This window comes from Musa acuminata, chromosome BXJ1-1 (assembly GCF_036884655.1).
Source record: "Musa acuminata AAA Group cultivar baxijiao chromosome BXJ1-1, Cavendish_Baxijiao_AAA, whole genome shotgun sequence".
NCBI classification, from domain to species: domain Eukaryota; kingdom Viridiplantae; phylum Streptophyta; class Magnoliopsida; order Zingiberales; family Musaceae; genus Musa; species Musa acuminata.
Genome location: NC_088327.1, coordinates 877,360 through 896,561, shown reverse-complemented (window position 1 = coordinate 896,561; position 19,202 = coordinate 877,360). Strand labels below are relative to the sequence as shown.

General features: G+C 39.0%; 3 protein-coding genes and 1 long non-coding RNA gene across 4 annotated transcripts; 1 reads left to right on the top strand and 3 right to left on the bottom strand.

Annotated features, from left to right (window-relative positions):
• Positions 1-582: 582 nt before the first annotated feature.
• LOC135678647 (uncharacterized) lies at positions 583-1,724 on the bottom strand. The gene is made up of 2 exons (XR_010515042.1): positions 1,560-1,724; positions 583-970 (listed from the first exon to the last, which is right to left on the bottom strand). It is a non-coding gene; the product is annotated as an uncharacterized LOC135678647 (long non-coding RNA).
• Positions 1,725-1,823: 99 nt separating this feature from the next.
• Positions 1,824-9,481, top strand: LOC135678071 (26S proteasome non-ATPase regulatory subunit 1 homolog A-like). Its single transcript, XM_065190443.1, has 14 exons — positions 1,824-2,091; positions 2,577-2,640; positions 2,752-2,857; positions 2,939-3,050; positions 3,134-3,302; positions 5,063-5,197; positions 5,269-5,627; positions 5,729-5,864; positions 6,045-6,293; positions 6,408-6,628; positions 6,840-7,098; positions 7,485-7,717; positions 7,801-8,317; positions 8,818-9,481. Exons 1-14 carry the CDS (start codon positions 1,952-1,954, stop codon positions 9,151-9,153), a joined length of 3,036 nt encoding a protein of 1,011 aa, XP_065046515.1. The 5' UTR covers positions 1,824-1,951; the 3' UTR covers positions 9,154-9,481.
• A 128-nt stretch (positions 9,482-9,609) lies between these two features.
• On the bottom strand, positions 9,610-10,790 carry LOC103982179 (uncharacterized). Its single transcript, XM_065191630.1, has 4 exons — positions 10,458-10,790; positions 10,232-10,322; positions 9,935-10,135; positions 9,610-9,837 (listed from the first exon to the last, which is right to left on the bottom strand). Exons 1-4 carry the CDS (start codon positions 10,566-10,568, stop codon positions 9,827-9,829), a joined length of 414 nt encoding a protein of 137 aa, XP_065047702.1. The 5' UTR covers positions 10,569-10,790; the 3' UTR covers positions 9,610-9,826.
• Positions 10,791-14,070: 3,280 nt separating this feature from the next.
• Positions 14,071-14,692, bottom strand: LOC135679778 (auxin-induced protein 15A-like). Its single transcript, XM_065193764.1, has one exon. It carries the CDS (start codon positions 14,641-14,643, stop codon positions 14,266-14,268), a length of 378 nt encoding a protein of 125 aa, XP_065049836.1. The 5' UTR covers positions 14,644-14,692; the 3' UTR covers positions 14,071-14,265.
• Positions 14,693-19,202: the final 4,510 nt, after the last annotated feature.

Genomic DNA, 19,202 nt, shown 5'->3' with positions numbered 1-19,202 from the left:
TGATTTACTTCAGATGCTTGCGGAGGGCGTACTTTTGAGTGTGCTGCTGAGTTATTGAGCAGTAAAAAGTGTGACAGGCATGCCTGAAGCTATTCATACATACAGTAGGATCAACCATCCATTTCTGATGTCACTTCTGACAAAAGGTATAGCAATAAAGTATATGATAGTGTGGTATAAAAATTTTGATATGTCTTGTAATTTAAGATGATATTTCATAATTATAAAAATAAAAAAATATTTACATATAATGATAGTATAATAAGACTAAAATCAAACATATGCATTTTTCTTAATATGTCATTATGAAAATGATAATAAATTATTGATATGGTTTGACATCTTTTAAACATAATAATGATAATGTAGATGATGGCGGAATATAAAAATCTCCATATGTCTCGTGATATATAATTATATTCCATAAGACAATAGACGAAAGGTATAATCTCCATATATATGGTAATATAATAAAGTGAAAAATCAACCATCAATATTCTTCTTAATATACCAATGTAGTAGAATATAAAATTTAGACATAATGTAGTAGATGAATAACAAAAGGTATAGCGATAAAAAGTATTTGATATCAATATGTCTTGTAATTTATGATGATCTTTCATAATTATAAAAATAAAAAATATTTACATTTAATGATAGTATAATAAAATGAAATCAAACATATGTATTTTTCTTAATATGTCATTATCCCTCCCAGGACTATGTCGCGTGACATCTCTATTGCATTTTGATCCTTATGAGATAGAACTCGAATTGTGAACCCTCCATGTGTGGCCTCTGCCAATACATCGCAGAGTCTCTTCCATCTTTGATTTTGTTCGCTCCTTTGGCAATCGACATTCATCCACCCACTCTTGGATCACACCTAGATGAAGCACTACTCTAGGATAGTCCGTTGCCTAGTAGCTCCCGAAGTCTACCGACTTCACTGTAATTTGTACACCATTGTCTGGATAAATGATAATGAATTATCGATATGGTCATCTTTTGAACATAATAATGCTAAATGATAATGGAATATAAAAAATCTCCATATTTCTTGTGATATATAATTATATTCCAAAAGACAAAAGAGGAAAAGTATAATCTCCATATATATGGTAATATAATAAAGTGAAAAATCAACCATCCGTATATACCAATGTAAAAATTGTAATAAATTATTGATATGATCATTCTTGGCATCTTCTAAAAATATTAGTGAATAATTAGAATTATATATATTTTTTTTTTCTTGACATTTTTTTCAAAGTAGTAAATGACTGAATTTGATGCAGTCCAAAAGAAATTGGGATCGATCACCACAACAACATCCTCATATTCGGCAACCCATTTCATTAGGGGTCCGAGAGAACCGAAATCACGTAGAAATCGTAGAAAACCCTCAAAATCAAAGAAAAACCTCATCTTGTCGACCGGAAATAAGAAAATGGGAACACAAAGATCAATACGAGAGACAAACGAGATCAGTCGAGGCTAAAAGATCAACGAATATGAAAGAAATAGAGGACGGGGGAAGGGATGCGAAAGATGCTTACCGTTCGGCACCGCGGTCGGGCGACGACGAGAGCCAGTCGTCGTCTCGTTCTCTTTGGGGGAAGACCGACGGAGATCCAGTCGTCGTCTCGTTGGGGGAAGACCGACGGAGATCGGGGTAGGGATCAGTTAAGTTCGCGGGTCGGATCAGCAAAGCGGTTTTGGTTAAATCGGGTCGGGTTCGGACCCGTTTAAACATGAATTGACGTATCGAATCCGTATATACATATATATAATCACCACCGCTCCTCCTTTTTATTAGGTTGCAGAGTCTCCAAGTAAGAGGAGAGAAGGCGCACTCATCTCTCTCTCTCTCCCCCTCCCCCTCCCAATCCTTTCTCTTGGGGCGGCGATCGTAGAAGCAACGGGCGTTGAGCGGCGGAAGAAGCCTGAGATGGCGGTGGTAAGCTCGGCGAGTGGCCTTATTGCGATGCTCCACGAGCCGCACCCGGCGCTGAAGCTTCACGCCCTCGACAAGCTTAACTCCCTCGTCCACCTCTTCTGGCCCGAGATCTCCACTAGCGTCCCGACCATGTGAGCCCTCCAGCGCCCCCATATTTTTCCCTCCCCGTTCCCCGTTTCTTCCTGGTTTCTTGTCCTTTTGCCTCCTAGGTTTTGGGGTTAGGGCTTTGCGATGAGTTCATGATTTGGGGGGTTTCATGCCAGGATTTCTGCTTTTCCGTCGAATTTTGTTTCTTAGGTATGGTGAACCTTAAGAATATTTGCGGGTTTGGGGGTTAGGATCGACGATCTTGGGATCGTTGGAAAACTTGATCACTTGCTATCACATGGTCCTATTATAGAATTAGGGTTTGTGTGGTATTGGCAACGTTTTGGCATCTGATTTCAGGTATGATTGCATGGTTCACCCCTTCACTTGTCAGATCACGGCGTTCTATGTCAGACCAGGGAAATTTTGGGCAAACCTACTTGATATTGTTCTGTTGTAGACCTGATAAAGATTATTTTTGCACTTGAGTATGTACTCAGCTTTACCGAGTTAAATCTGTCGGTTGCAGTGAAAGTTTATATGAAGATGAGGAGTTTGATCAGAGGCAACTTGCTGCATTGGTGGTGTCCAAGGTTATGCTTCTTTCCCTCTTTCTCTAATTTGATCGTTTGATGTGCGCCTTGATTTGTGGCACTTATCAATGGAGTGTTTGCCTCACGCTCTTGCTTGTGTTTTCTATGCAGGTGTTCTACTACCTTGGAGAACTTAATGACTCATTATCTTATGCTCTTGGTGCTGGACCCCTGTTTGATGTATCAGAAGACACAGATTATGCTCATACTCTCTTAGGTAAAAAATTCAGCCCGCAGTGATTCACGTTTCTTTTGCATGTTTGTGAGCTCTAATGTATATTTTTTATGCTTGTTTTAGCCAAAGCGCTAGACGAATATGCCAGCCTCAGGTCTAAAGCAGCAAAATCAAGTGAAGAGGAGTCAAAGATGGATCCTAGGTTGGAAGCTATAGTGGAAAGGATGCTAGACAAGTATGCAAGGATACTTTGTGTACCTTATTTGCATCTTTTTGCTATTTAATGGGACATGTAAATGTGGTTTCTTCTTGATGCAGGTGCATTTTGGATGGAAAATATCAGCAAGCCATGGGAATGGCCATTGAGTGTAGGAGACTGGATAAGCTTGAGGAAGCTATTACTCATAGCGATAATGTTCACGGTGCACTTTCGTACTGCATCACTCTTTCACATTCTTTCGTTAATCACAGAGAATATCGTTGTGAGGTAAAATTAATTTTGTAAATATAGTCTTTTCTTAATTTTATGTGTGCTAACTTGTCTTGGTGCTTCATTCATACCCATCGTTAAAATGATGCTATAGTAACTGACAAATATGTTGATAGAACAAGAAGAAATTGTAACTAGGTGTTAATTGTACATGATCATGAATGACAATTTCAACCCAGAGTGTTCCCCATTAGTTGAGATGGTGTTCATTTATTAGATAGTCACTATGCTTTATATGCTGAGAGGTGAGAAAATTGTTTCATTTTATGATTGGATAAGATGGCAATGGAATAATATAATCTTGGTTGGAGAACATTGATGACTAGGCCATACAGGTCTCTAGAGCTAAGTAACTTATTTCACTTGTCAATGTGCAGCAGATGTTAGTGATCTTTTAGAGTAAAGCATATTTTATAAGGGGCTCAGAATTGTTATGGCAGAGTTTTGTGTTTTTTCTTACTGTTATGGGTATCTTATAGGTTTGGAAGGATATTTGCTTAGGACATTAATATATTGTGTCAAACTTCTATTCTTCAGTTTTAGTTCTGAATCCTTTCGTGTTAAGCTGCATTTAGATGTAGATTTGGCCATTTAAGTAATAAACTAGAGACATAAAAGCTATGGATGGAATGGGAAATGCAAAATGCTGATTTGTATGAGTCTCCATAATTTTTGGTGGTGTAAAGTGATGCACATTGATCCATCATTCATGCAAAATGGTGTAAATGCAATGGGAAAGGGTTGATAAAACTAAGGTCAAGGTATTATCTTTTGTATACCTACCACTCACCTTCGTCCACTAACTAAAATTGATGGTAAAAAAGACAAGTGTGTACAATTCAAACAATGGTTTTAAAAACTGGCCCAATAGTTTCTTTGGCAACTGGTTGGACCAACATGGTAATGGTATCAAGATACCAAAGGTTTACTGACCCGTACCACATGAAATCACTAGATAAAAAAAGCAGTATAGTGAATAATACTAAGCCATATGGTCCATTGCTAGTTCTTGACCAGACTACTAAAATACATATCAGTCTAACTTGTACTTTGAACCGACTGATATTGAACCATTATTTAAATATTTTAGAGGTTTTTACATGAAATCAATATTGGATAGAACATTGTTAACTTCAATTATATAAATATGGATTCCAGCTATGTAATGATTTAGAGGAAATGAAAGAGGAGAGAAAAAATTTCAAATATTTGTGGTCCTCATCATTCACATAGGTGGGCTGAGGCTGTTAGATATCCTCATAATGCTATAATTGAACCTAGAAGGCATAGGAAGGGGATTCATGATTGTGGGTGGGGGTGTGTGGTGTGTTCATGGTGATTACTATAGTAATGATGACGATGATAGCTTGGTGGTGGTAGTGGCATTTGCAGTTGTGGCGGGTGTCTCTGTCAGGTTGGATTTTGTTGAGGCTTTTTTATATGGTTAACAGCCATTTAATTTTGTTAGACCTGTTTGGCATGAAGGACGTTGACATTCTTAGTGTAATCTCATAAGCTGCATTTCACCTTGTGCATTCATGTGCATATTGTTGTAAATATTTGTGCTTATACGAACACTTGTGTTGACATAGATAAAGCTGAAACTCCAGTTTGTAGCTCATGATTGGTTTTTCCTGAACACAATCTTTGATGTATTGGGTATTTAGTCTCCACATCTGGTTTAAAGTTTGCATGATAATGCACTGCTCAAAGTAATGTGTGATGGATCCCTGATTGATTTTGTGTTGTTGTCGCAGGTTCTCCGTCTGCTTGTTAAAATATATCAAAGGTTGCCTTCTCCTGATTATCTAAGCATTTGCCAATGTCTCATGTTTTTGAATGAACCTGACACTGTTGCGACCATTTTGGAGAAGCTACTATCTGGGAGCAAGGTACTTAGCTTTGTCATTTTGTTTGAGCTTTGTTCCAATGCTGATGTATTGCTATGTTTTGTTGTTTGTAGGATGATGCACTTCTTGCATTTCAGATTGCTTTTGATCTTGAGGAAAATGAACACCAAGCCTTTCTATTAAATCTGAAAAGTCGTTTGGTTGGCTCGAAATCCCAAGCTGTAGATCATGTGAACCCTGAACAAGGGTCTAGTGCACCAACTTCAGAGAACGGGAATGCCACTGCTGACAATGCAGTTGCTGCATCTGAGGATGTTCACATGACAGAAGAATCTCATACTGCCAATGGGACTTCACAAGATATCAATCAAACTGATGCTGCATATAATGAGAGACTTGCAAAGATAAAAGGAATTTTATCAGGAGAGACTTCAATACAATTGACTCTACAATTTTTATATAGTCACAATAGGTGAGGCATAAGAACTTCCATCGTTCACAAGGCTTGATGTGTACTCTTGTTTCTTAGCATTCATGCATGACATCTTTGATACTATTGTCTCACAATTTTAGGTCGGACCTTTTGATTCTTAAGACGATAAAGCAGTCTGTGGAAATGAGAAATAGTGTCTGCCACAGTGCAACAATATGCGCCAACGCAATAATGCATGCTGGAACAACTGTGGATACCTTTCTTAGAGAAAACCTGGTATGATTACAATTTTATGTTTACCAATGAAGTTCCTATTCTTCTGCAAACTGATCTATGTTTACTGATACCATCTTATTGTTTCTTACAAATTCAGTAGGATTGTAAATCATTGTTGGCCAGTTACTTTTCCTTTTTTTTTTGGTGCATATTGTTTTACCATTTTTTGTTACTTGACAGGAATGGCTTAGTAGGGCAACGAACTGGGCTAAGTTCAGTGCTACAGCCGGACTGGGGGTCATCCATGGAGGCCATCTGCAGCAAGGCAGGTCTCTGATGGCACCTTATCTCCCTCAAACTGGTGCTGTTGGTGGAGGCAGCCCTTACTCAGAAGGTGGTGCCCTTTATGCTCTTGGGTTAATTCATGCCAACCATGGAGAAGGCATAAAACAATTTCTCCGTGAAAGCCTGCGGAATACTAATGCTGAGGTGCTCTTTCTTTTCCGATAAGACTCTTGGGACCACCTCAATTTTGAGGTTCACCAATATAGGTCTCAAATTTTTTAACCCTGTTGTATTTGATATGTCGATATATATTTACAGGTCATCCAGCATGGTGCATGCTTGGGACTGGGGTTGGCAGCCTTGGGAACAGCAGATGAAGTAATATTTGAAGATGTCAAAAATGTACTTTATACAGATAGTGCTGTGGCTGGTGAAGCTGCTGGCATTAGCATGGGACTTCTTATGGTTGGGACTGCAAGTGAGAAGGCAACTGAGATGCTTGCATATGCACATGATACACAACATGAAAAGATCATAAGGTAAGTGTGGTTTTGCATAATTGGCATCAAGCATGGGATATGTAGCATAAACTATATCTCTCTGTTTTTACTTTGGAGAATGATAATCTTCAATTTGGCTTAGTATGTAATTCTCGGTGCTTTTTAGTCACAATTTTGGCACATCTGCAATTTCTATTATATTGCACAATATTTACTGGTTGCAGTTTGTATATGTGTTTTTTTTTTTCAGGGGCTTAGCTCTTGGAATTGCATTGACAGTATATGGAAGGGAAGAACAGGCTGATACATTGATTGAGCAAATGACTAGAGATCAAGATCCTATTATCCGTTATGGTGGCATGTATGCTTTGGCTTTAGGTTATAGGGGGACATCAAACAACAAGGCCATCCATCAGTTGCTTCATTTTGCTGTGTCGGATGTAAGTGATGATGTTCGCAGGACAGCTGTTCTAGCCCTTGGATTTGTCCTATATTCTGAACCTGAACAGGTTAGTTTCTATTACTTGTTTTTACTGATATCTTGTTTATTTAATATATTCCTAAGATATGAAATAGAAGTTATTATGCACTAGCCACATGAATTTAATTTCGTGAAGGTTTCTTGAAAATTGAAATCTTATACTTTGATAGCAGAGAGGAATATCCATTAGTTCAAGTTCTTTTACGTACCTATGATTTAAAAATACCCTCTGTTGTCCCCCTTCTCATTACCAAAGTATTTTTTGTAGGGCATTATAGTTGTATTGATTAGTAGCCAGTTCTGCAATGTCAATAACGATTTACTCATAGTTGACAACTCGACACCTATGAAATATTTCTAGTTTTCTTGGTTATAATCTAGTCATTAAAATTGGCTATCATTACATCCCTGCAGACCCCAAGAATTGTTTCCCTGCTATCAGAGTCTTACAACCCACATGTCCGATATGGTGCAGCTCTAGCAGTTGGCATTTCCTGTGCTGGTACTGGTTTAAGCGATGCCATTTCTTTGCTAGAGCCTTTGACGTCTGATGTCGTGGATTTTGTTCGCCAAGGAGCCCTCATAGCTATGGCTATGGTTATGATTCAGACTAATGAATCCTGTGACTCTCGTGTTGGGACTTTCAGGTATATATATATACTCCAGTCTAATGTCGGTACGAAGTAGATAATAGCTGCTTTGCTGTACTTAATCTGCTTGATTTATGTAGGCGGCAATTAGAGAAGATAATTCTTGATAAGCATGAAGATACGATGAGCAAGATGGGTGCTATATTGGCTTCTGGAATTCTTGACGCCGGTGGAAGGAATGTAACTATTAAACTGCTTTCTAAAACTAAGCATGATAAAATCACAGCTGTTGTTGGGCTTGCAGTTTTCAGCCAGTTCTGGTATTGGTATCCCCTTCTCTATTTTATAAGCCTCGCGTTCTCCCCAACTGCCTTTATTGGACTTAACTATGATCTGAAAGTTCCAAAATTTGAGTTCTTATCAAATGCAAAGCCTTCCCTATTTGAATACCCCCGCCCAACCGCACCTCCCACTTCGACTTCAGCTATCAAGATGCCCACCGCTGTTTTGTCAACAGCAGCAAAAGCAAAGTCTAAAGCTAAAAAGGATGCTGAACATAAAGCTGCTTTGGAGAAGCCATCGAGTGATGATACATCTAGTGGTTCAACTTCTGGAAAGACGAATAAATCTTCTGAGAAGGATACTGATGCAATGCAGGTGAATTTTCATGATTGCTTGTCGAGTTATATTATGTTTACAGACAATTAAATATTGTTGTCTTTTCATATCCTGTTGAGATAGTGTATAGATGTCACATTCTCTTGGAGTCTTGTAAACTTCAACTGCCAACTTAGGGTCTCTTGAAAGGAGACAACAGAAGGCTTTTTTTTTGGGTCTTGGGACTTTTTTAAACTTGGGTCTTTAAACTTTTTGGGTCTTGGGACTTCTTTGACTTCTAAAATGGGTACATCCCTTTGGTGCATATTTGAACAACTTACAACAAAGTCTCAAAAAGTAGGCTACTGTTAGAATACGCTATTGTTAAATGTTTGACTTTTATTTGGAGATCTTTTTGAGAATTCATGTGAGGCCATGGGAATACAAATTATCTCATTCCTTGCTCAGTAGAGGTCCGAAATATTTGCTGATCTTAAACTTCTCATCCGCAATTTATTTGAGTTTTAAAAACTTCACATCATGATTTTGTTTTTCTTCAGGTGGATAGTGCTTCGGAAAAGAAGGTGGAGCCTGAACCGTCTTATGAAGTTCTGACGAATCCAGCCAGGGTTGTCCCTGCACAAGAAAAGTACATCAGATTTTTGGAGGAAAGTAGATATGTTCCCGTTAAGTTAGCACCCTCTGGTTTTGTGCTTCTCAAGGATCTACAGCCAACCGAAGTTGAGGTACTCACACTTTCTGATGCACCAACGACCTTGCCATCCAACGTTGGGGGTGCTGCAACGGCCACAACCGGTCAGCAGGGATCAGGGTCTTCAGCAATGGCAGTAGATGAGGAGCCTCAGCCCCCACAACCTTTCGAGTATTCTGGATGATGACTGACTTACCCCATGCAAGAAGGAACGCCAGTGGGGTGGCTCATTGCTGGGAGGCAAATCAAACTTTTCCGTTCCGTTTCGTGTCGTGTCATCTTAAATTTTTTTTCCCCTCATGTTGTGAGATTTGTTAATGCAAGGAATCAAGGTTACAATTATCAGTCATCGGGGCAATGCCGGACAACATTTTAAACTTAATTCCGTTTTAAACTTAAATTCTGCTATCATGACACACTTGGAATCGATTCCTGCTCGTTTAATTGGTATCGATCCAATGGGTTGTAGTCCTATGCCTTGTTTGCATGATTGAATTGTTGTTCTTGTTGCATCTGTAGTCCACAGGCAGTTTGGCTACGGTAATGAGGTTATACTGCTGGGCCTGTCTTTTAATGATCCAACTTAACTACATATGATCTATTCTTCTGCAACTTTGTATGCAGCTTTATCTTTAAACGAGGAGTCCCTATTATCAATCTTACTCTTCGTTCTCGCTCACTTCACTCTTTCATGGTTCAAACTCGTCCATTCATTGACAAGTCACCAAAATCACACGAGTATATCATGACAAATAGAATTAACGAGACGAGACGAGACCGTTTCTACTGGCTGTACAGCCTCCTAGTCGCTCCGCATACAGTGCAACTTAGCATCAGCTGGGTAAACTGGTCCTTCCTCAAAAGAATCCTGCTGTCTCCAATCGAGAACAAGAAGGAAAAAAAAATAAGCGACCAACGATCTGGAAGCAATTACGGACGGAGAAACCATGTTCGTTCCTTACAACCTGACCATATGACGGGATCTGTTCTTCCCGGTCGCTGAAGAAGACCCTCTTGTTCTTCGACTTCCATCGGTTCCTCAGCTCCAGTCTCTTCTCTTTCATGGTTCTCTATGGGGTCAAGGGAGGAAGCAATCGTAGCTGTGGCTACCTCACCATCAATTGCCATTTCGTCCACCGGTAATGTCATCACCAGGTTTCGATTCTCTGTCAGAAAACTCGACCATGTTAGTACAGGAGTCGGACGCAAATGAAAACACAGGCAGGAATCAGAAATAGAACTGCGGACACTTGGCAGCACACCCTGTGGCAGTCCATCCACCTGCAGCTGCGCCTCGAACGCCGGAGAACTCATCGCCACTTCTTCTTCGAGGATTAGCGGCGGCTTGCCGTCCTTGCAAGCAGTAGTAACACGAGTGAGAAACATGAACGCTCGAGTCTTCTATGCAAACCGCAAGAAATCATTGCGGAAACAAGAAAAGGAATTCTCAGCCGAGAAGGATATGAGGAGGAAGAATCTTGTGATTACCAGACTTATTTTGATCCTTTTAGTCTCAGAAAAGAGCGACAAATCGGGTTGGCAGTCGTTGACGACCTCCAAGTCTTTCCTCTTCGTGCTTGCAGGCACAAACATGGCCATCCAAGTAGGACAAGAGCACCAAATCCAACCAAGCTAATACCTCAATCTACCTGCCTGCTCCAAATCTCTCTCCATTCACGCTTCTTATCTTCTAACTAACTTGATGAGCCTACCTCGTCGTCTTCCCAATGGTTGAATCTCCGACCTTCCATGAAGCTGTGTAACCATGTCACATGCTGCAGGGAAGTCAAAGGGTTGACTTTTGATTGAGATTGCCAAAGTTCTCATCCTTTGCAAAATCCATCCTACTTAGCAACCGTGGTGGACTTGGTATAAGATAATTTGCCTCAATTTTAGATGATGGTGATGCGATCTCTAGGTCGGTCTGACCTTAATATGTGCATTGGATCTTTCTGCGACATCAAATGATTGTTCTCGGCCAAGTTCTTTTCAAGTATGTATGTAGCAACTTGGTGAAGTACTATATTCACTTGAACAAACACACAAAATGTATATGATTTATTAGAGTTTTAGATTCACAAGAAGTTGGAATTTATCCTCATCCAGATTAGGTACGCTGACATAGTCTTCGAAGCACAAGTACGGGGAGAATGTGGGACATACTTGACCTAAGCCTCTTGTAAGTCAACAGCTTATTTGGCTGAGGTTTTCGAGTAGGTTACATGTTCCCGACTTGAATGTCACGGTATCTTTCTGCTAATCTTCTACCACGTTGACTTGGATCTTATTCAAAGTAGATTCACAGGAAACTACTAGTATTGCTATTATGAATGAAGGATTATAGTGGGTTAATTACATATTACCTCATATATAAGTACAGTAGATGTTCATGGTATCGTAAATTTTAGACTTAAAAAATTTATATTATAATCTCTATAGTTATGAAAGTGAAATACCTAACTTCATTTATCGTAATGTCATTAGTTTTACTAATGAAAATAATAAGTAAAAAAATAATTTTAATGTTCTAGTTAATGGTAACAGATGACATCGATGGAAGTAGACGATAGTGTCGCTAGGGGTCGTGGGGATCCACGAGTGACTATTATAGATGAAGAGAGCGACGACGAGAGCTGAGGGCCACTCTACATCTGCGTCGACGCTAATGTAGTTATCGACTGGCCCTTTTGTCGTTTTGTATCTATGTCAACGTTGATATAGTTGCCGAATGACTGTTTCGTTGCTCTACATTTGCGTCAAAGGACGTAGTTGCTGAGCAACGAAAAGGGCCATTGATGTAAATGTCGAGCAACCTTTTTGTCATTCGACAACTATGTTGATGTCGACGCAAATATAGAGTGGCGAAAGGACTGCTTAGCAACTATGTCGGTGTCGACGTAAATGCAGAATAACCCTCACCTCTCGCCAACTCTCTCCTCATCTACAATAGCCACGTGAGCGACCCTTTCGTCACTTTGCATTTGCGTCAGCATTGATGAATTTATCGAACGATGAAAGGGACACTCAACTGCGTCGACATCGACGTAAATACAAAGAGGTCCTCACCTCTCGTCGTTGCTAACCTCATTCATAACAACTACTCGAGTGGCCCTTTCGTTACTCTATATTTACGTCAGCGTCGATACAGTTGCCGAGCGACGAAAAGATCATTGATGCAAATGCCGAGTGGCGAAAGGGCCACTCTGTCACAGACAAAGTTCTAAACAGGATATTTAATATAATACTTATGTGTGTCCGTGTCTTTCTATTTGTTTATACTTTGCATAATATGTAGAGGAACGATCGAAGGCTTAACAACCCCATTTTAGTTAGGTTTAGTGGTCTTCTTACGCTTGTAAATAAATGTTGTGTCTTGTGGACACTTATGAGAGATATTCGGTCTATACTGGACCATTTTGATCCTTTGTTGTGCAACCGTTCAGAGCTTGTAAAGTCTGTTTGTAATTTACAGTGTCTATGAAGTGTTTTCTAAAATGTTTGCTTGTGTATCCCGAGTGAAGCATTTTCTCTAACCCGTTTTCTCTTTTATAGGTCCTAAGGGACCATGAGAGGTTTCGGGGAGGCTGACCTTTGCGGATGGACACGTAAGGGTGCTGCACAACTTAGGCAAAACCAGCTAAGTCCGTGACAACTCGGCAATTACGTTAACATCGACGCAGATGCAAAGTAATCCTCACCTCTCGTTGTCACTCTCCTCATCCACAATAGCTATTCGAGCGATCATTTTGTCACTCTACATCTACATCAACGTCGATGTACTTGCTAAATAGTGAAAGGTTGATGATGAAGATGTCAAGCGGCTCTTTTGTCGCATGGTAACTGTATTGACACTAACACAGATGCATAGCGGCCCTCTGATCGTTGCTCCCCTATAGCGACTCATGGCCCCCAACAACATCGTCCGTCATCATCAATTAAAATGTTAAAATTATCTTTTTGCCCAATATTTTTATGTTTTTTTCGGTAAAACCGATAATATTAGGGTAAATGGAGCTAAATGTTTCACTTTTATACTTGAGATTCTAATATAAATTTTTTAAGTTTAAGAATTGGGATGCTAGGTCTAACTACATAGGATAATATATAATTAGTCCGATTATAATTATAGTGTCACGATTGAGATGAGATAATTGACATGTTAACTTTGTTGAACCGAAATTATTATCTCAAAATATTTAAACAAAAATTTATAATATTATACTAATCAAACATTTATAAGTCAATCTTAATATTATCTATTTTCAACGTGAAACTAATTAGAGTGTTAACTATGATAATATTTTTTTAACGTGGGCGATGACAAACCAAGTCTTACAAGATCGCACCTGAAAAGATTCATGGGTGATGTGGTCTAGCACGGAGTTAATGCACGTGGGCCCCACTCGACCTCTTAGGGTTTGCAGGGGTGACGCACTCCACCTACATCGCATTGCAGGTAGGCTGCTGCTCACTACGGCAGACCGCTGGACCTCTTAGGGTTTTCAGGGGTGACTCACTCCACCTACACTGAATTGTAGGTGGTCTGCTCCTGTTTCCTCTCACTACAGCAGACCGCTGGACCTCTCAGGGTTTTCAGGGGGTGACTCACTCTACCTACATTGCATCGGAGGTCGGCTGCTGCTGCTGCTGTTTCCTTCTCACTACATCAGGCCGCCATGGACTCTGTTCTTCTTCTGCAGGAATCCAGTTTCACATCATTCACTCTCAGCTATTTCAGACACCGTTGGCAATGTGGCAACACTAAGATCATTGGATGCAGATACCGTATCGGTATGGCAGCGTCAAACCATGATTTGACGTGATCATGCTATCATAAAGCAGGAATTCAGGTTTGATCCTCAGCAAGAGTGAACTTTGAGAGGTGAAGCAATCAGTTAACATGCAGACATTTGATCTTCGATGATAGATTAATGCAGTAGACATCTCTCCAAACTGTTGTTCTCTCCTACACATGCAGATCTTCACATGAATAAGAAGACGAGGAAGATTAGAAGCATTAGTTGAGGAGATTATCCTCACTACTTGTTCTTGTTCTGCATCCTGTGATTGTTGAATGAAAGAGAAACATTAAGGTGAAGCAGCCAAGTTTCATTAATCATCAAACAGGCCTACAGTCTCCTACAGCTAATTTGCAAGTTGACACAGTAGCTTGACCCAACCCAGCATTTGATCCTCACATGAACATGGAAAGGAAAGATAAGAACATAGATTGTGGGGGGGAGAAGTGTCATCCCACGCCTGCAGCTACATGCTTATCTCCGCACACTGGCTCGGATCAACAGTAGTTGGTCTCCACCGTCTGCAGTATGCTCTCGAACACAGAAACCTCGCAGGGAATCCTCAGCACACCTTCCTGCTCGAACCCGAACTCCTCTTCTGCTTCCCTCAGCAGAATGGCAAAGGCCCTGTGGCTCAAGTACTCCGTCGGGATCACAAATCTCTGCATCTCCTCTCCCACGCACACCGCCAAGCATCCCTTGGGAATGTCGCCCGAGTGCGCCGCAGACGTGTCGGAGACGGAGAGAGTCCTCTTCAGGAACTTGATGCTCTTGCTGTTACTCTTCGGTGCAGCTGCGAGCTTCTTCCACTTCTTCAGCATCTGTTGCAGCCTGACGACTTCTGTGATCTTGTTGGTCTTGTTGGATGAATCCATGGATGGCTTCTGGTGGCTTGGGAAATCTTCCAAGTGCACGAGTGGTATGGATGGCTTGGTGATTGACGATTTGGAGTAGGATGGTGGTGATCACAATTTATAGGAGTTGGGACTCATTGTTTATGAGTCCTCTTCTCTTATTTTATGCACAATGTTCTTCTTCTTAGTGACTACATTAATATGGTTTCTAGATCAGCTTCCTGTGTGATCAAGCTCATTGGATTCCTAGAAACGAATTAACTTCTCAACTATTTGTTGATACTGATCCTTCTTGATTCATATGGTACCCAAATCTATATTCACCTAATATACATATGATTTGTATCCTTTATCAATTCAAACAGATATGGTTATATGACTTAGTGCCTTTGTATTTCCTTGTCCACATTAGTATCTGATTCAAATCCATAGTTGTCTGATTTTTATCCATGGTATCAGTATCATGATGAATTGGTGTTTGTGAAAAATGGAAAACATCTGCCTTGCTATGCAACATGAAGTGGAGAAGGCTAGTCCTGGGAATCCATTTCATCATTGCCAGAATCATAGATTTGTCGCAGCATCATGTTTGGGGTTTACAGATTTGATTCCTGACTGATGAGCAAAGAGCAGGTGCATGCAATCTTCAATAGCAGATGCCAACTCCTGGCATTTGCTGTCCTCTCATGTGATTCATGTACCATCTCAAGCATATAATATCACACTGTCCCAACTGCCTATTTCTATTGAATGCTATTTTTCTTAGCTCCATAATGCACTGATCATAGTTTTTTTAACTTGCAGTTTTATTTTGGTTGGATTTGGGTGCTCAACAGAACATGGCAGGTGACAGATTGCAGAAGTGCATGTGAAGGCCTCTAATGTCATGCATTGTATAATGAGATGTTCTTTATTTCTTACTACAATTGTCAGTCCATCAAATCATTTGGCAGTTGATATGGTCAATCTCATTAATTTTTTTTCTTCTTTTCTTAAGGTGTGGCTAAATTTGAGGATCCAAAATACCCTCTTTCTTTTTGAGGAATCAAAATACTCTATTCAGTCTGTTCCCAGTCAATCCAACCACCATATCTTTTTTCTTTCATTTTGTAAACAGAATGGCTGTTGAAGCTCCAAAATTTCATTGTTAGATTTGAATACAATATATGGATGAAGCTCATCCAGCTACCAAAATTGTAGAAGCTTTAAAAGAAATTTTGTGAGTAGAATAATCACATTATCAAAACCGAAAAAGGCGAGTTTCAACCACCACAGTTTCTTGAATTTTTGGGCATTCTTGCTTCAAGTTGTGTTCTACCTTGATGTTTGAATGTAGGAAGAGTTGGGACTCTTGATCAAGAAATTCACAAAGCTAGTGTGAATATATTACTTGCAGGAATTTCTCAAAAGAAAAAAAAATCAGAGGAATGTTTCTTCACCCAATTTTTTATTTTTCAATTCGAGAAAAAGTAATGATCGCGGCACTTCAACATTGCGATAGAAATTAATCTCTTTCAAAATTAATGATCGAATCTCGGATAAAAATCATTTATTCAGTTCCCATCTGCATTTTCTTTTGTCACGTTCTTTTGAAATCAAGCAGAATTCAGAGAAATGGAATGATGCCAAGGGGACACCATCTTTAAGTTCAAAAAACATGATGTTCTAACAGCACAAGGATTTCTGTACATTCTGGAAGCACATATGCTTGATCAATTGTTCATTGATGAGGCAATGCCTTATACCTCTTCTCATCTTCCAGTTATAACAGGTTATTGTATCTAAATCACCACATAGCCAAATTCATGAAAAGTGCATCCAAATAATTTGCAGCTCCTAATCATGCATAGGCTACAGTGAGAGATGGTTTTGGTCATTTCAGGATGTTAGTGGGATTCTGAACTCAGCATTTGGCTCCTGGAGCTGAATGAATTAACTGAATGATCAAGGGGCCATTTTTGGTCAAATCTTGAACTGGTGGTGGTGCATTCTCCAAGCTGACACAGAGCTTTAAGAACTAGTTTTAGATAGGACTAGCATTGAAGACCAGTACTAAAATACAAGTTCAAATTAGATAATAAGGGTTCAGTCTCATCAGTTTAATACTTCCATGTGGTAGATTTAGCAGAGTCATGTGAAGTCTGTGGTCTGAATGATTGAGTTTGTTAAGGTCTGAATGAATGATTTAGCAGAAGATTCTCACACTAAAAAAAAAAAACAGAAAACAAATCTGAGCTTCAAGTACTTATTAATCCTTTGTTAAATTGATAAAAACTTGTTCTTTTGACACCTCAGTGATCTCATTTATCTTTAATTCAGTTCCTAATCATACTTGCATTCTATGAATGCATAGAAAACATTGGTTTGGTGTCAATCTACAAAAGGAGCTATTTGCTTTCTGCATCACACTTTGTAATGATAGGAAGCAAGGGAATGTATCACTTTGAAGTGTTAGAATAGCTGAACTTTTAAGCTCAAATGATTGCCCATGTGCTGTCTACCTGCAACTGCAGATTGCTCACAACTTTCCAACATGATTAATGTCATACATGCTTTTTCCACATCAGAATCAAAACAAAGGACCATTAGCCATCTTCTGAAGCTTCTCCTTTTCTACTCTCCAATGCAGTCTCAGCTTGACTATTTCCTTTCTGACTCTTAAGGCACTTCAATGTCAGACAGCAGCAGTTGATTTAGTTTGAGACAGTTACTCTAAAGCCCCAAATTGACTAATAATTGAAGCAGATGGGACTAATTCACAGATTTTGTATATTTGTTCCTCTTACATAAAGCACATGCCTTGAGCAGCCATTTCTTGAGTTGGAGCCAAGTTGGGAAGATGCTTGTTCAGAGCTCAGATGATTGCATGTGACTGGACAAGTTGGGCAAGCAGTCATATACAGACCCAAGTTCTGATGCATCTTAACATTATATATATATATATATATATATATATATATTTTTTTTTTTTTCAGTCATATGACATTTTCCTTAGACTAAGTTGAACTCACTCTTACTTTCATGTTTGTCACATGTTACAACTTATCCAATTTTTGGATTATTTTTGGCTAATCAAAACTTGACATAGAAAGTGCTTACTTTTTCCTAATTAAGATACCAAATTTTCAATGACTGTCAATAATTATAGAATGGGTACTATAAATGGGACTTGTATAGTAGGTTCTAAATATTAATGGATCAAACTTACTAGGAATGTGTTTGAGAATATATTTGAAATATGTAGTGGGGCCAATGTAAATTTCAAATGGGAAGTAGTCTAAGTATACAAAATTCTTATTGATTTTTTTTTACCTAAAGGAAAGTTTACGGATTTAATTGTTGGAGTATTGTCAAGCCTAATATGCTAAAATCTTGTAGGAACAAACTAAAATAATTTACAAGTATTTTTATCTTTTTCCCTTCAAAATATATATCTCCCTTGTCCAATTTGTTACACTCAAACTGTATTCCTTCAAGAAAATATTTTTCTCTCTTCCAACAACCTTCTAAAACTATTATTTTATGTAAGGAACCTTATAACTAGAAAGGAATCGAATATGAATCCACTCGATGAAACTCCATAATATGAAGCTAATCCTAACTGTTAAATAAAGATTATTCATCAAGAGATTTATGTTAAAAAATATTCATGTGTGTGAGATGAAGAGAAATATCCTGAGAGGATAATCTCATAATAATAATGATTAAGGAAGTCGCATTACAAATATTAAGTTTGTATCGGACTCGTTATTATAAAATTTCTGAGAGTTGATGCACCAAATAAAATGCTTCATTTATCCTATAAAATTTGCTTGCAAGTGATTACAACAATTGTTTCCATTTGAGGATAAATTATTGTGTGGAATCAACCCATATTTTTTCCTTTACATCGTTATAATCTCAACTTTAGAAGAAACAAATCCCAAGTGACTCATCAATGCATTTTTAAGATCATAAAATTTGGTGCATAGAAAAACATATTATTATGGACTAAACATGCGTATAAGCAAAACAATAATTCCTTAATTTTCTGATACAGGCAAAACACAGGTTTGACCAGTAAAGCCCAACCCATTAGGCTACAACAATGGGCCTAAAAGCCCATAAATCTATTTTCTCTCTCTAGCAGAACATTCTCTTTGCTTGTGTGTAGATTGTGAGTTGTATCATATTGATGTTCATCATTCTTAATCTCCTCCTTGTACACTGGGAGCTCATGAAATGAAACTGAAACATTGCTCTCTCTCTCTCTCTCTTTCTCTCTTGTTGTTGTGTAGCTTATATTCATCTACTGAGTCCCTCAGCATAAGCAGAAGGCAGATAGGTTCGATGGTAACAATCTTAAAGTGCCGAGAAAATTATTCTCTGTAGCGGAGGGAGTACTGTTTTCCACGCATCTAACTTACATTTAAGTAACAATTGAATTGGGCCTACAAACTATCAGCCAATCACAAGGCAGGTATACCGATTCGTCGTTTCTCCGTAGTAAAGGGGTACTGTTTCTACTACTCACAATTTAGCCATTTGGTTAAACCAATACGGGACCCACACCAAACTCGGACCGGCTACATCGTTATCTC